Source organism: Cetorhinus maximus, chromosome 3 (assembly GCF_964194155.1).
Source record: "Cetorhinus maximus chromosome 3, sCetMax3.hap1.1, whole genome shotgun sequence".
Lineage (NCBI taxonomy): Eukaryota > Metazoa > Chordata > Chondrichthyes > Lamniformes > Cetorhinidae > Cetorhinus > Cetorhinus maximus.
The window spans coordinates 23,454,177-23,469,264 of NC_135881.1; the positions used below are offsets into that span (position 1 = coordinate 23,454,177).

The following is a 15,088-nucleotide window of genomic DNA, read 5'->3' on the forward strand; positions in this document are numbered from 1 at the left end:
CTAACAGCACTGTGGGTGTACCTACACCACATGGACTGCAGTAGTTCAAGGCGACAGCTCACCACCATCTTCTCAGGGGCAACGGGGGATGAGCAATAAATGCTAGCCTAACGAGCGCTGCCCACATCCCATTAATGAAAAAAAACACTTCACTGGCTGGAAAGAGCGGCGGGACCTTCCGAAGTCAAGAACAGCACTTAACATAAATCTAAGTCCTTTTTGTTTTGGACAGGTGCTGCGAGGTACAATATTTGCTATGGAAAGAGGCACCTTGTTTTTTTTAAATTTAAAACAAGCGGCTGAACCAGCCAAAAGGCTACATGCTTGGGCTATTGGAGTTAGTCCAAAGCCAAGGGACCAAATGGGGGGGGGGGGGGGACAGAGTGAAAAAAGGAGAAAATACACAGCAGCAGTTCTTACTCGAGGTAGAGAGCAATTAAACACGAACGTACCATCAAGAGTTCTGGCGAGATCTTCAGCGGCAACCGCCAAGCAGCTGAAAACAAAAATGCAAAGAATTTCACCACATTATTATTTGCAAACGAAACAAAAGTCGTAGAACTTAATATCCAAATCTCGGTCTTTTTGAAAATAAAAATCTATTACGCGCAAGCTGATGACAGAGTAAAATGTGAAACTTTTGGAAATGTAGAGTAGATCATTCAACACCTGAACAACATTTTGGGTGGGAGCTCTCAGCCAGGTTTCTGGCCTGCTACATACACATCCAACATTTTTCCGTTCAGTGTTTCCACAAAAAGAATGGAAAGAGGACAGTTAACTTCATCGCCTTTTCAAAAATAAGGACACTGCCTTATAAGTATTAGACTTCCTTTTAATTTGGAAATAGCTTCAGTGCAAAGAATATTGCTAGATTGACCATCACACATTCCTAGAGTGACTGGAGATGCATCTGAAGGGTTTGGGTTTCTCATTAATTATGGTCAAAATAGGAGTAGCTGATTTAACGTTTTGATTAAGAAACAAAGTTCCATCAACAGGAACATGAGCTAAAGAGAAATCACAAAACCTAGACATCAGAAATAAAACAGTTAAGTGCTGGAAATGCATCACATGTTGGTCAGTGTTCAATGAATGGGCTCGGATTGGAACCAAGTGTGGATTTCTAGCCTTTTTTAAAAAAAAAATCAACCATCCACTGGAGTTTATTTCAGGAGCACCTGTGGAAATTCAACATGGAACTATTGGTTTGGATTGTAATTTGGTTCCGAAGAATTCAGCCAAACCTCACATTTTTACTCACCGGCCTATAAAGAACTGCAGTAAAAGTACGTGAATTTGTCACCTGGAGGTTGATATACAATACCTAAAAGATTTGAAATCAGCTGCGGATTGGGTGCAAGAGGGTCCTGGAGGTTGAACGCTGTGTAGCGACTGTGCTGAATCTGCCGTAGTGCGTCAAAGTTCCCGAGGAGAATGTCACAGAGCCACTGTGCATTCACACACGGTATCCTCCACTCCTTTGCCTTCTCATATTTCAATCCAATGGGTCTGTTCTCAAGACAAGTCACCGGGAAAGTAAAGTCAGTTCACTTTCAAAAGAGGCACAGGAAGCAGCGATTTTGACAACACCTTCCAAAGCCGCGACCCCTACCATCTAGAAGGACAAGGGCAGCTGGTACAGGGGAGCACCACCACCTGCAAGTTCCCCTCCAAGTCACTCACCATCCAGACTTGGAGATGTATTGCCGCTCCTTCACTGTTGCTGGGTCAAAATCCTGGAACCCCCTCCCTAAACAGCACTGTAGGTCTTCCGACGCCACAGGGACTGCGGCGGTTCAAGGCAAGCAGCTCACCACCACCTTCTCAAGGGCAATTAGGGATGGGCAATAAATACTGGCCTAGCCAGCGATGCCCATATCCCGTAAATGAATAAAAGAGATCTCACCACACCAGCATCCCGCCCACCCCCTAGACCCACTCCACAATTCATAATGGATTTTAGAATTGTATAAGCAGGTCCACGTAAAGCTTTAAACTTCGCAGCAGGATACCAACACGCTGCATCAGAATGGCGGAGTGTGGATTCTCAGCCATGCCTGGGGAGGTTCTGCACCGATACCTGCCGACGGGGGTGGGAGGTGATGGGGAAAGGGGATGTTTTTGGGGTGAGGCAATCACAAGTTACTTTGGATCGCTCACACTCTTCCACTGAATATAATAAACAGGTACGATGGTGCAGTGCTTATATCTCGGACTTGTAGTCCAGGAGGGACATGACCTGGATAAGTAATCCTGAGGACGGGGGTTCAAACGTCTCCATGACAGGTCAAGCATTCGAATTCTGCTTTTTCAATAAGGAAAACCTGCAAATAAATATCTCCGTTCAGTGGAAGGGGCCGTGAAGCTGTCAGATGGTCGTTAGAAACAACCCCAATTTGTTCACTGCCGTCCTTTAGGAATGGAAACCTGCCACCCTTACCCGCAGAACAGCCAAAAATAAATGAGCTACCAACATTAATCTTGCAAACACATTATTGGAAAAAGCGGTCAAACATGGACAGTACAGCTCCTCACTTGGCAACTTCCTGAATGTCATCAGTCAGAGCCAGGTTAAGGAGTTTCCAGGAAACAGATGTGGAACAGGTGGAATATCTGTCTTTCAGGCTTGCTCCCAGCAAAATGCCCAACACACAGAGAGTCATCGGCATCCGAGCTGGAAGTTTGCTTTTGGAAATAAATAACTATCTGTATTTTAAAATTGCTTCAACAATAGGCATAGTTACTTGAAGCTCTTGTTGTTACCTTGAAAACATGCAATTAGCCAGTGGTCGTTACTGCATTATCAGAGAAGGGCCCTTTTTATAGAGCGAGCCTATGACAAATGCTAACAGTATACTTTACCTGCTGGTTTGCTCGTAAGCATGCCCTGATTTTCATCGCCCTGCCATAGGCGGCAGTGCCTCCTGCTGCCTGAGCCTGAAGTTGTAGAGTTCCCTCCTTAAATCTGTTTTCCTTTCCTCCCTTAAAACACACTGTAAAACCCATATCATCGACCATGCTCTTGGTCACCTGTCCCTAATGTCATTCTATCTGACTCAATGCCCAATGTTGTGTGATAACACTCCCGTGAGGAGCCTTGGGCAAGCTGACTTCCCTAAGCCACTACCTAAATTGTTGCTGTTGTCCTAACAAAGGCAGCCGTGTCTTGTTGATGGTTAGAGGTGCGCCAATCAGTACCAAGGATCAAATTCTTAGTATGAAAATTCTGCAGGTGTGAGCAGCCGAAAATCTAGCCTGGAACAAGCTGTGGAAAGGGGCCGTCTATCTATGCGGGTTTGGAGTTACAATCAGATCAGCCATGATCTTATCGAATGGCGAATAACCTACTTCTGCTCCTAATTCGTTATGTAATCTAACCTTATACCTGCCAGAGGGTCTGAAATCTCATCTCAAAGCAAGAGGTGCGAATTTAAAGGGACAGAAAAAAATAGACATTTCAGTTGGGGAAAACCGGCACGATCTGATGCCTCACAGGATTTGGTGACCACATCCAGGGTACTGCCTACCAGCAACACAGTGATTTCTTCACAGCCAACTGAGTCAACTTAGATTCAACAGGTGTGCAGGTTCTTAAAAGAAACTCAAAAATGAGAAAATATACATCAGACTTGAACATACACACATCGATCCCCTACTTAACAATAACACCTACAAGCAGGAACTGAAATTCTGATGCAACTTGAATACAAGTAGGAGAATTTTAAAGTTGAAACAATGCTGGACCTGGAGCCAAACAAGCACAGGGGGTGAGCAGGATTTGCTGTGGAGTAGGGGGCCTAGCTGTTGAACGCAAGCAGATTCAATAGTAAGCTTTCAAGTGGGGGTCTGATAAATACTTGAAAAGGGAAAAAAAAAAACAAAATTGCGGGGATATTAGGAAAGAGCAGCGAGAAGGGACAGTAACGGGAGAGCTCTCTCAAAGAGCTAGCATGGTCATGGTGGACCAAACGGCCTGCTCCTGGGCTGCATCATTTAATGATAGAGTCAGTCACAGGGCTACGGGACACGGAAGTTTGGCAAAGGAATGAAAACGGTAACAAAACATCAATAACAACAGAATCTTGAGCCATCTTCCCAACGTTCCATCTTTCGTCATGTGCTTCTCCTGATGAGGAGATTACTTGAGCGATTTTTAAAGTTGTTAATCTGCAGGAAAGATTACTCTAAGCAAACATCCCTGCCAAGTATCAATGAAGTCTAAATCCTTCCATTGAATCTTCAGTTGTATGCAGGCAGCTACAGAACAAAAGCTAGCTATAAAGTCATTCACAACAGTAGTAAGCAGGAAGAAATATTACAGGCTGGCTGTTTATACATTAATGAGACAGCAGCAGATGGTCTGCAACAGTTGGCAGTTTTTGTTTGCAAGCAGCCCACCGGAAGACAACAATTGGTATCTTAAGAAAGGAGGGTTTTCATTCTTTTTGGAATGAGAACGTGCTCCCCAGGATCACTGGAGTACTTCAAGCAATATAGCAAGAAGGCAAACATCAGGTGATGCACTTGTCATACTTTTCAGCTACAATAGACATGTCCTTTCTCTTACTCTCGGAATATGCCCTTCATGTGTCATCCTATTTTCCCACCCCCACTGTCAACAACTGTGAAGATATGATGCTCCAACACAAGAGATATGAACCTTCGGCGCAGAATGCGGAGGATATATGTCAGCATCTGCTCTAAGCTCTGAAGTAAACGCAAAGAAGAGTTTTTGACTGCCAGTCGTTCTTGAAACATCTGTCTTTTCTTAACACATCCCAGTTTTCACCGTGCGCGCTTTCTTTCTAAGGCTCTCAAGACACACGGTGTAATAACTGCCAGTATACTGTTAACTATGAAGTGTGTTTCCCTTCCAGGTGACAGTGAAGAGTTCTGCAGTTGGACTCCAACCCGGCTCGGGAAGGATAAAGGTGCAAGACCCATCGCAGCAGACTCCCTCCTCACTGCTTGTGGTCCTGGACCATATCAAAAAATTGCTAATATTCTCATCCTTGCATTCAAAGCTCTACATGGTCTCACCCCCTCCCTACCTCTGCACTCTCCTCCAGCCCCATGATCCTCCGTGGTCTCTGCCTTCCTCCAATTCTGGCCTCTTGCACAGCCTTTATTTTAATGGCTTCACCGCGGCTGTGCCATCAACTGCCTAGGACCAAAGCTCTGGCATTCCCTCCCGAAATATCTCCATCTTCTTTCAGGAGACTCCTTAAAACCTAATCCTTTGACCAAGATTTGGTTGCCTCTCACACATTCTCTACGTGTGACTTGATGTCAGATTTTGTCAGATAGCGCTCCTGTGAAGCGCCTTAAGACATTTCAATGCATTAGAGGCACCTTAAAAATGCAAGTTGTTGTTGTTGATCAGAAAGTGCCTGCGTGACACTTCAGATTCACAGATGCGAGTCAGAAATGGGAGGGCGCCAGATGAATGGAGGAAGAAAGGCAGGATAATAGCGGGGTAAGTCTCCAACTGACTTTTATAAGAGCCAAAGAAATATAGCAACAATTGTGTTACTGTAAATGCACTAGAGAGGGTGCAGAGAAGATTTACAAGGAGGATGTCATAAATGTGTGGCATAACTAATCAGGAAAGGACTGACAGGCTGGGTCTCTTTTCTCTTGAAAAAAGATGGCTATGGGGTGACTCAATGGAGGGCTTTAAAATTATGAAAGGTGTTGATAGGCTGGATACAGAAAGAATATTTCCTTCCGTGGGGAAAAGCATAACTAGAGGCCATCTACATAAGACATCTATGGTGAGACAGGAGTATAGTGATATTGTCACTGGACAAGTATTCCAGAGATCTAGGGTAATGTACTGGGGACCAGGGTTTGAATCCCACCACAGCAGATGGTGAAATCTCAATTCAACAAAAATCTAGAATTAAAAAAGTCTGATGACCACGAAACATTTGCCGATTGTCATTAAACCCTACCTGGTTCACTAATGTCCTTTAGGGAGGGAAATCTGTTGTCCTCACCTGGTCTGGGCCTACATGAGACTCCAGACCCACAGCAATGAGGTTGACTCTTAAATGCCCTCTGAATTAGGGATGGGCAACATCCCTAATGGCCAGCGACACCCATCACCCATGAATGAATTAAAAAAAAGGGAAAGTCACCAAGAAATCCAACAGGGAATTCAGAAGAAACTTCTTTACCCAAAGAGTGGTGAGAATGTGGAACTTGCTACAACAGGATGGCTGAAGCAACTAGTATTGATGGTTTAAGGGGAAGCTAGACAAGCAGATGGGGGAGAAGGGAATAGAGGATTATGACGGTAGATTTAGATGAGAAAAGATGGGAGGAAGTGTGAATGGAGCATAAATACCAGCATGGGCTGGTTGGACCAAATGGCCCATTTCTGCGCTGTGTATCTGATGTGAAAACAATCAGGTGACCTGTGACTAAAGAACAAGGCCCATTATTAAAAAGTATCCTATCTTGTGTGCATCCAAAGTAATGCTCAAAATTCAAATTAATTTTACCACCAAAAACAGCTCCAAAAGCTTAAAATAACGAGCTGTACTATCAAAGCAAGCTTCCAGAATAAATCAAAGACACACACGCTCACCCAAATGGCGGAGCGCATTTCTCTTACTAAGTTCCAAAGTACCAGGGGACTGGGACTTCAGTTACATGGAGAAGCTGGAGCTGCTTTCCTTTGAGCAGGTAGAGAAGATTAAGGTGAGATTTGATAGGTGTTCAAGGACTAAATAAAGATTTCCAGTGGCGAAATGAAACAAAATAAAAAGAGTTATGTTACTTTTTATTCATTCATGGGATGTGGGTGTGGCTGGCTAGGCCAGCAACTATTGCCCATCCCTAATTGCCCTCGAGAAAGTGGTGGCGAGCTGCCTTCTTGAACCGCTGCAGTCCATGTGGTGAAGGTACACCCACAGTGCTGTTAGGGAAGGAGTTCCAGGATTTTGACCCAGTGACAGTGAAGGAAAGGGGATATATTTCCAAGTCAAGATGGTGAGTGGCTTGGAGGGGAACATCCAGGTGATAGTGTTCCCATCTATCTGCTGCCCTTGTCCTTCTAGATGGTAGTGGTCGTGGGTTTGGAAGGTGCTGTCTAAGGAGCCTTGGTGAGTTCCTGCAGTGCATCTTGTAGATGGTACATACTGCTGCCACTGTGCATCGGTGGTGGGAGTGAATGTTTGTGGAAGGGGTGCCAATCAAGTGGGCTGCTTTATCCTGGATGGTGTCAAGCTTCTTGAGTGTTGTTGGAGCTGCACTCATCCAGGCAAGTGGAGAGTATTCCAATACACTCCTTACTTGTATCTTGTAGATGGTGGACAGGCTTTGGGGAGTCAAGAGACGAGTTACTTGCTGCAGAGTTCCTAGCCGCTGACTTGCTCTTGTAGCCACAATATTTGTATGGCTGCTCCAGTTGTTTCTGGTCAATAGTAGCCCCAAGGATGTTGATAGTGGGGTATTCATTGATGGTAATTGAATGTCAAGGTGCAATGGTTAGATTCTCTTTTTTTGGAGATGGTCAATGCCTCGCACTTGTGTGGCGCAATGTTATTTGCCACTTGTCAGCCCAAGCCTGGATACTGTCTAGATCTTACCGCATTTGGACATGGACTGCTTCAGTATCTGAGGAGTCCCGAATGGTGAACATCATGCAATCATCAGCAAACATCCCCACTTCTGATCTAATGATGGAAGGAACGTCATTGATGAAGCTGGTAGGGCCTAGGACACTACCCTGAGGAACTCCTGCAGTGATGTCTTGGAACTGAGATGTTTGACCTCCAATAACCACAACCATCTTCCTTTGTGCTAGGTATGACTCCAACTAGCGGAGAGCTTTCACCTTGATTCCCATTGACTCCAATTTTGCTAAGGCTCCCTGATGCCACACTTGGTGAAATGCTGCCTTGATGTCAAGGGCATTCACTCTCACCTCACCCTGGGAGTTCAGCTCTTTTATCCATGTTTGAACTAAGACTGTAATGAGGTCAGGAGCTGAGTGGCCCTGGTGGAACCCAAACTGGGCGTCATTGAGCAGGCTATTGCTAAGCAAGTGTCTCTTGATAGCACTGTTGATGACCTCTTCCATCACGTTACTGATGATCGAGAATAAACTGATGGGGTGTAATTGGCCGGTTGGATTTATCCTGCTTTTTGTGTACAGGACATACCTGGGCAATTTTCAACATTGCCGGGCAGGTGCCAGTGTTGTAGCTGCACTGGAACAGCTTGGAGACTTCTGGAGGACAAGTCTTCAGCACTATTGCCGGAATATTTTCAGGGCCCATAGGCTTTGCCGTATCCAGTGTCTTCAGCCGTTTCTTGATATCACGTGGAGTAAATCGAATTGGCTGGAGACTGGCATCTGATACTGGGGGACCTCCAAAGAAGGCCGAGATGGATCATCCACTCAGCACCTCTGGCTGAAAAATCTTGAAAATGCTTCAGCCTTATCTTTTACACTGATGTGATGGGCTCCCCCATCATTGAGGATGGGGATATTTGTGGAGCCTCCTCCTCCAGTGAGTTGTTTAATTGCCCACCACCATTCACGACTGGATGTGGCAGGACTGCAGAGTTTAGATCTGACCCGTTGGCTTTGGAATCACTTAGCCCTGCCTATCACTGGTTGAGTGGGAGATTTGTCAGGCCATGAAGTTACAGATTGAGGCTAGGTCCAATTCTGCTGCTGATAGCCCACAGTGCCTCATGGTTGCCCAGTTTTGAGTTGCTCGATCTGTTCGAAATCTATCCCATTTAGCACGGTGATAGTGCCACACACCATGGAGGGTATACTCAATGTGAAGTCAGGACTTCGTCTCCAAAAGGACTGTGCGGTGGTCTCTCCTACCGATACTGTAATGGACAGGTGCATCAGTGGCAGGCAGGTTGGTGAGGATGAGGTCTTGTATGTTTTTCTCTCTGGCTGGCTCCCTCACCACCGGCTGCAGACTGAGTCTAGCAGCTATGTCCTTTAGGATTCAGCCAGCTCGGTCTGTAGTGGTGCTACTGAACCACTCTTGGTAACAGACATTAAAGTCCCCCACCCAGAGCACATTCTGTGCCCGTGCCACCCTCACTGCTTCCTCCAAGTGGTGCTCAGCATGGAGGAGCACTGTTGTCATCAGCAGGAGGTTTCCTTGCCATGTTTGACCTGGCACCATGAGACTTCATGGAGTCTGGAGTGGATGTTGACTCCTCCCAGGGCAACTCCCTCCCGACTGTATATCACTGTGCTGCCACCTCTGCCACGATGTGGAATGTGTTGCCTGACAGGGTGGTGGATGCATATTGAAAAGCAACTTTCAAACGGAAATTGGTTAAATACTTGGAAGGAGATAAACGTTGCCGTGCTTCAGGGGAAGGGAAGTTGAATGGGTCCGTTTGGATAGGTCTTCCAAAGGACCAGCATAGGCACAATGTGCGGAATGGCCTCCTTCTGCTCTGTATCATTCTATGAAAATTTTAAGCAAGTGTATTTTTACTTTATTTTAACTTAAACGTATTCCCACTTCATTAGCTCCATCACTGCCACTTCGAATTGCTCTTCACTGATCACTGCACTTTCTTCCCCCACTGCAAAACCCCTGCAGCCTACAAACACTTGAGTCATGACATAAGACAGGGAAATAAGACAGGGAATGATGAGCCATAATTATGGCAACTGCACCTTAGACCATCAATTATTCTACTGAAGAAATCAGTTGACCATCACAAACTACTCTGTCATTGATCCCAAGAGTGTTGGGTCTTCAGGTAAGGCATTGTAACATTTACTCCAGATGACCTTGATACTCTTCAGTAAAATATCCTGCACTATGAACTTAATTACTCCACCATTTATCCAAAACATATTATAAGCCATTGAAATGCTGTCACATCAGAATTCATCTGGCGACTGCCAATGTCCTTTTTTTTTGCAATGACAAACACTACTCCTTTGCTATTAATCACAGGCATTTTAAAATCAGGAATCAAAAACTTACTCTTTGCAGATGAGGACTGTATTGCTTCGGCAGAGGTATCCTGTGTACTTGGCCCCAGCTAAATAGCCCATCAGCTTCAAGTCAGCTCGATCACTGTCCACAAATCCGGTGATGGAAATCATCTGCAAAGATCATAGGAAAAGAAAGTGTTTTTTTTCCACGTTGTTCCATCAAAGCAGCCTTCACCCATGGGCAACAAAAAAATAATGGTCAGACAAATCATTAGAGCAAGTTGGTGGGATAGCGGTAATATCGCTGGACTCATAATCCAGAGGCCCAGGGTAATGCGCTGGGGACATGGGTTCAAATCCTGCCAGGGCAGCTGGAGGAGTTGAAATTCAATTAAAGTCTGGAATATAAAGCCAATTTCAGTAATGGTGGCCATGAAGCTATCACTGATTGTTGTAAAAACTCATCTGGTTCACTAATGTCCTTTAGGGAAGGAACTCTGCTACCTTTTCCTGGTCTGGCCTACATGTGACTCCAGACCCACAGCAATGTGGTTGACTTTTCAGTGCCCCAAGAATGGGAAATATATGAAAAATAACAAATAATAAAAGATAGACAGGAAGCCAATAGCTTATACCCAGCAGATTTACTTTAAGCCTCAGAATCCTTCCGATTATCAGGCACAATGATACCATATACTATATGATCCCTCCCTAGTTACTTAAACAAAGCATTATGGAATTGCCAATGAAATTGAGAATTAATTTCTCTATCTGTCCATCGCAATGGCCAACTCAAATTGGCGTTTATAACAATATTATTCCCTAGTCTAGTTACTGCCTGTTAGATTTATCCATCTGCAAACAGAAAAAAAAATGAAAAGTACTTATTGCAATGGCGTGCTGGTGAGACCACATTAGAAACCCTTTGTGCAACTTTAACTTTGGTTACCTTTCCTTCGGCTTTAAAGGGTAACAAGTGCCAATTTAGGACCCCAAGTTCTTAATTGGAACACTGCATCAAAATGTTTGCTTTTCAAAATCGGAACGTGCTCCAGGTCACTAAAAGGTGGAGAGGAATAGAGGACCAGCTCGTTATCCTGCAGCTCATGTAAATTATGCAGCCATTGTAGCTGGAAGATGGTGCTCCAAAACTTCCTGTTTTAAACACTGTGGCAAATTTCAGATCACCCGCAGCAATAGGAAGATATCAGTAAGCATGAACTTCTTAATATTGTGATTATAGCTATATAATTCCTGCCTGTAGACCTTTGCCAGTGTGCAGGCTTGGGCTGGAAGGTGCATGGGGTGAGAAGTTTGTACGGGTAGCAATGCATAAACTTCCCTGTTGGCCGACATGGGTGGACTCATAGGGTTCACAGCTCACCCCCCTGGGCCCCGAGGGAACATTTACACCCAGCTTGGGGGCAGCTCCAAGCCATCGACAACAGCTGCACAGTAATTTAAACACAGTGTTTAAGAGCTGAAGTGCAGAAATAGAGGTCTGGACTACAACATTAACAAGCCAGAAACACCACAGACAGGGCCTTACATGGACAAAGAAAACCTGCAGATGCTGGAAATCTGAAAGGAAAATCAAAAACAAATGCAGGAAACATTCAACATGTCAGGCAGCATCTGAGGATGGAACAGAGGAATCAAAGTTTTAGGCGTGAACCCTTTATCCAAGCCCATTAACAAAAAAGTGAACATCTGCAAAACCAGCCCAGACACAAATGAAGTGAACTGCTGGGTAACCTGTTTTAAACCAACGTAATCTGCTTCAGCCCACAATCTTCTGAAACCTAGTAGCTATTCACAAAGGACTGCAGCGGTTCAAGGCAGCAGCTCACCACCACCTTCTCAAGGGCAACCAAGGGTGGGGAATAAATGCTGGCCCAGCCAGCGAAGCCCACATCCCATGAATGAATAAAAAAAAAAAAAATTCCGACTGCGTAATTCCGACAGTGTTAAATACTAAGTATTTGCAGTGGGAGCCTGTCAATTAAAACCCTTTCCTCAGGGACAGAGGCTCATTCAATTAAAATTGTACGCCAAAGGTTACAGCTACTGTTGACCATTTTAATTATCAACGCTTTACAATGGAGGCTGCGCTCGTAGGCCACCTCTCACCAGAACCTGAGGAACAAATGACACACACTCTCAAGGACATCATTATTTCTTAATGCATTGATTAAAAGGCCATTTAAACTAGATATGAAGCATAACCTTCCTTGCGTTAAACATGACCTTTGAACTCAACAGCCATTGCTTCATCAAGTTCAACTTTCCAGTGGCAATGCTTCAAACAAGCCCTCCAGGCCCTGCACCTTTCCGTGGCTTTCAATTCAGGACCTTTCTGCACAGCAATCACTTCCCGAAGACGAAAGATGGACTGAAAGGTTAAAAAAAAATTCAAATGACTAAATCAATGCTGGCTACAAGTCCCATATGCCCCTACTCAATTGTGGCCATTTGTCAAACATTAAACTGCCCAGCGCGTGATCTCAGTCACGATTGTTCCAACTGGTCATGCACCTAAAGGGCCAGTGTGATAATAAGCAATCTATAGACAAGCCAGTTATAATCAGGGTCCAAAATCAGCGACAGTGCGAATAATTTTCACAGAAGGATAAAAGGGAAACTACCTAACTTAACGATCACTGTTAAAATAGGATCAAAATAAAACAATTCACCACTATGGACCTGCCTCCAAGTTACTGGAAATGTAACGAGTTTTGTAAGTTTTTACTGAAATGTTGCTCATTTACATTAATTTCAGTTTTACCCTTATTCTGTGTGTCAGTTGTGGCTCAGTTGGTAGCGCACTCATCTGTGAATCACAGGGTTCAACTTCCACATTCCAGGGCTCGGGCACAAAAATTAAGGCTGACAGTCAGAGCAGTGCTGAGCGAGTGCTGTACTGTCAGAGGCTCTGTCTTTCAGATGAGACATTAAACCAAGGTTCCATCTGTCTGCTCTGGCGGATGTAAAAGATCCCACAGTACTATTGTGAAGAGGAGCAGGGAAGTTATCCCCGGTGTCCTGGCCAATATTTATCCCTTAATCAACATTAAAAAAAAAATCAACTGGTCATTATCACATTACTGTTTGTGGGAGCTTGCTGTGCACAAATTGGCTGCTGTTTTTCCTACATTACAGCAGTGACGATACTTCATACTTCACTGGCTGAGCAGTCAAGTGGTTGCGAGAAGTGCTGCCTAAATACAAATCTTTATTTTCTTTCCCAATTCAGTTCTTGTTTTATAATCAGGTTAACATGTCAGGAAATCTGCCACCTCAAGTGAGATTAGAAATCAATTTACGCAGTAATAATGAGTGCAAAAGGCTTTTACAAAACATTCAAATAGTTCCAGCACTATTTTTGCCCTTTTTTCAAATGCTGCCTTGCCATTAGACTCAAATTTAAAAACACAAAGTTTGCATGAGGTATTTGATTGCTTTAAGCGACTGCACAAGGAAACCAGTGCCTTGAATTGGCTGGCTATCCATTGTGAAATTAGTTTCAAAAGGCCTCTTCTCAGAAACACGCAGCCCATTAGCAGCTTCAACTGTTCGGAACTGCAGCACGAAGATGTTAGCAAGAGCATTTGTTAACATACAACCTGATTACAAGTGCTGTACAGTAGTCTATAGCAGCACTGCCAATCAGCAAAATTTCATTGTAACCCAACCTCAAATGTAGCTCAGGTTTTCCAAGGAGGATTAAACCCAATTATTACAGCATTAACCCTAGGAGGGAGTGGCGAGCATGAACAGAGGGTTAAACTACTAAAGGAGTCCCATGTAAGCCTCTCAGTTGGGGAGTCTAAGACTGGAGGCATAGCCCAACAAGTAGAGCTGTACCTTTGAGTGAAATCGGGAAAAACTTATAAACACAAAGGGTAGTGAACATTGCAACTCTTCTTCCACAAACAATGCTAGATCAATCTCTGATTTAAAATCAACAATTGATAGCCTTTGTTAACTAAGGGTACTGAAGGATATAGGGAAAAGGGTGTATGGAGTTAGGTCACAGGTCAGTCATGATCTCACTAAATGGCAGAAAAGGCTTAAGGGTTAAATGGCCCAATCTCGTTCTGGTGCTCCTAAAGGCTCATATTTTAAGGCACTTTCTCTGCAAGCCTAGCGAGGAAATTGGGTGGAGACTAAGGGAAAAAAAGTACGAAGTGCTTCAAACAGATTTAGGTTCTCCGATCTACAGGTGTCTAGAAGTCAGACTTTGCAGGAGGCAGAAGTTGTGCACTGCAATCGGACCAGAGCGCTGCCCAGGGCTCCTGCTAAAGGTGAACAGAATGGTCATAGCGGGTTTATTTACATTTAGCACAAATGCTCGATAACTCAAGATAGGGAACAACTGAGTTTAATATTCTATCTGCATTAGTACAGAAAAGCTCAATGGATGGAGATATGGCTCCCGTTCTCCACTGAACTTTAGATTATTCAGCACATCATGGGAACATTATCAAAACAAGTTAAAAATTTGAAATCCACAGGTATGTAAGCTCAATTGGTGGCCTGGTGACCGTGCCCCAGATATTTAAAGGCTAGTTCCAATAATACAAAAAGGACATTATGAGTACTTGGGGCTGCACTCCTAACAATTATTTGCATTTATATAGTCCTTTTAACATAATGGCCCCGATTTTGAGTTCAGTGGCGAAGGAACAGTGATTGCTGCTGACCTCAAAGAAAGCAGCATCAGTCCAAAAGGATTTACTGGTTTCTAGAGTGTAGATTTCCACATTTCCAATTAGTTTTAATTTTTCAGCTTCTGCAGGAGATCTGTGGTGTCCAGAGATTGGCTAATCAGCCTGTCTGCAGCCTGCCCTGTCATTCTATAAAGAATTCTCACAGTAGGTTGTCAAAAGCAGAGAATGCAAATTACATTTAAAGCACTGTATAGAAAGCAAATTAAATGTGGGGGGACACACAACGGGTTAAGAAACCAATATCAGAGCAATTAAAAAACAAAAATTTGAAATTGAATTTGAGGAAATGAGAATGCACACTTGTAAGATTTAGATTTTCAGAGCTAGCAAGGTTGTTTAACAGTTGTTCTGACAGTATGCTGTTTGAGGCACAATTACTCCTGACTAAATATGTCTTAATATTTTTACATCCAGAATA

The 15,088-nt window shown here is 44.0% G+C and overlaps 1 protein-coding gene across 2 annotated transcripts in view; it reads right to left on the minus strand.

Annotated features, from left to right (window-relative positions):
• Positions 1-15,088, minus strand: part of paxip1 (PAX interacting (with transcription-activation domain) protein 1) — a 118,308-nt gene that overhangs the window by 21,352 nt on the left and 81,868 nt on the right. For both annotated transcript variants that reach the window (XM_078537060.1, XM_078537057.1), the window contains exons 11-13: positions 9,990-10,111; positions 1,328-1,512; positions 453-496 (exon numbers count right to left, since the gene is read on the minus strand). In XM_078537060.1, coding sequence (XP_078393186.1) covers positions 453-496; positions 1,328-1,512; positions 9,990-10,111 — 351 coding nt within the window. The remainder of the gene's footprint in view (positions 1-452; positions 497-1,327; positions 1,513-9,989; positions 10,112-15,088) is intronic.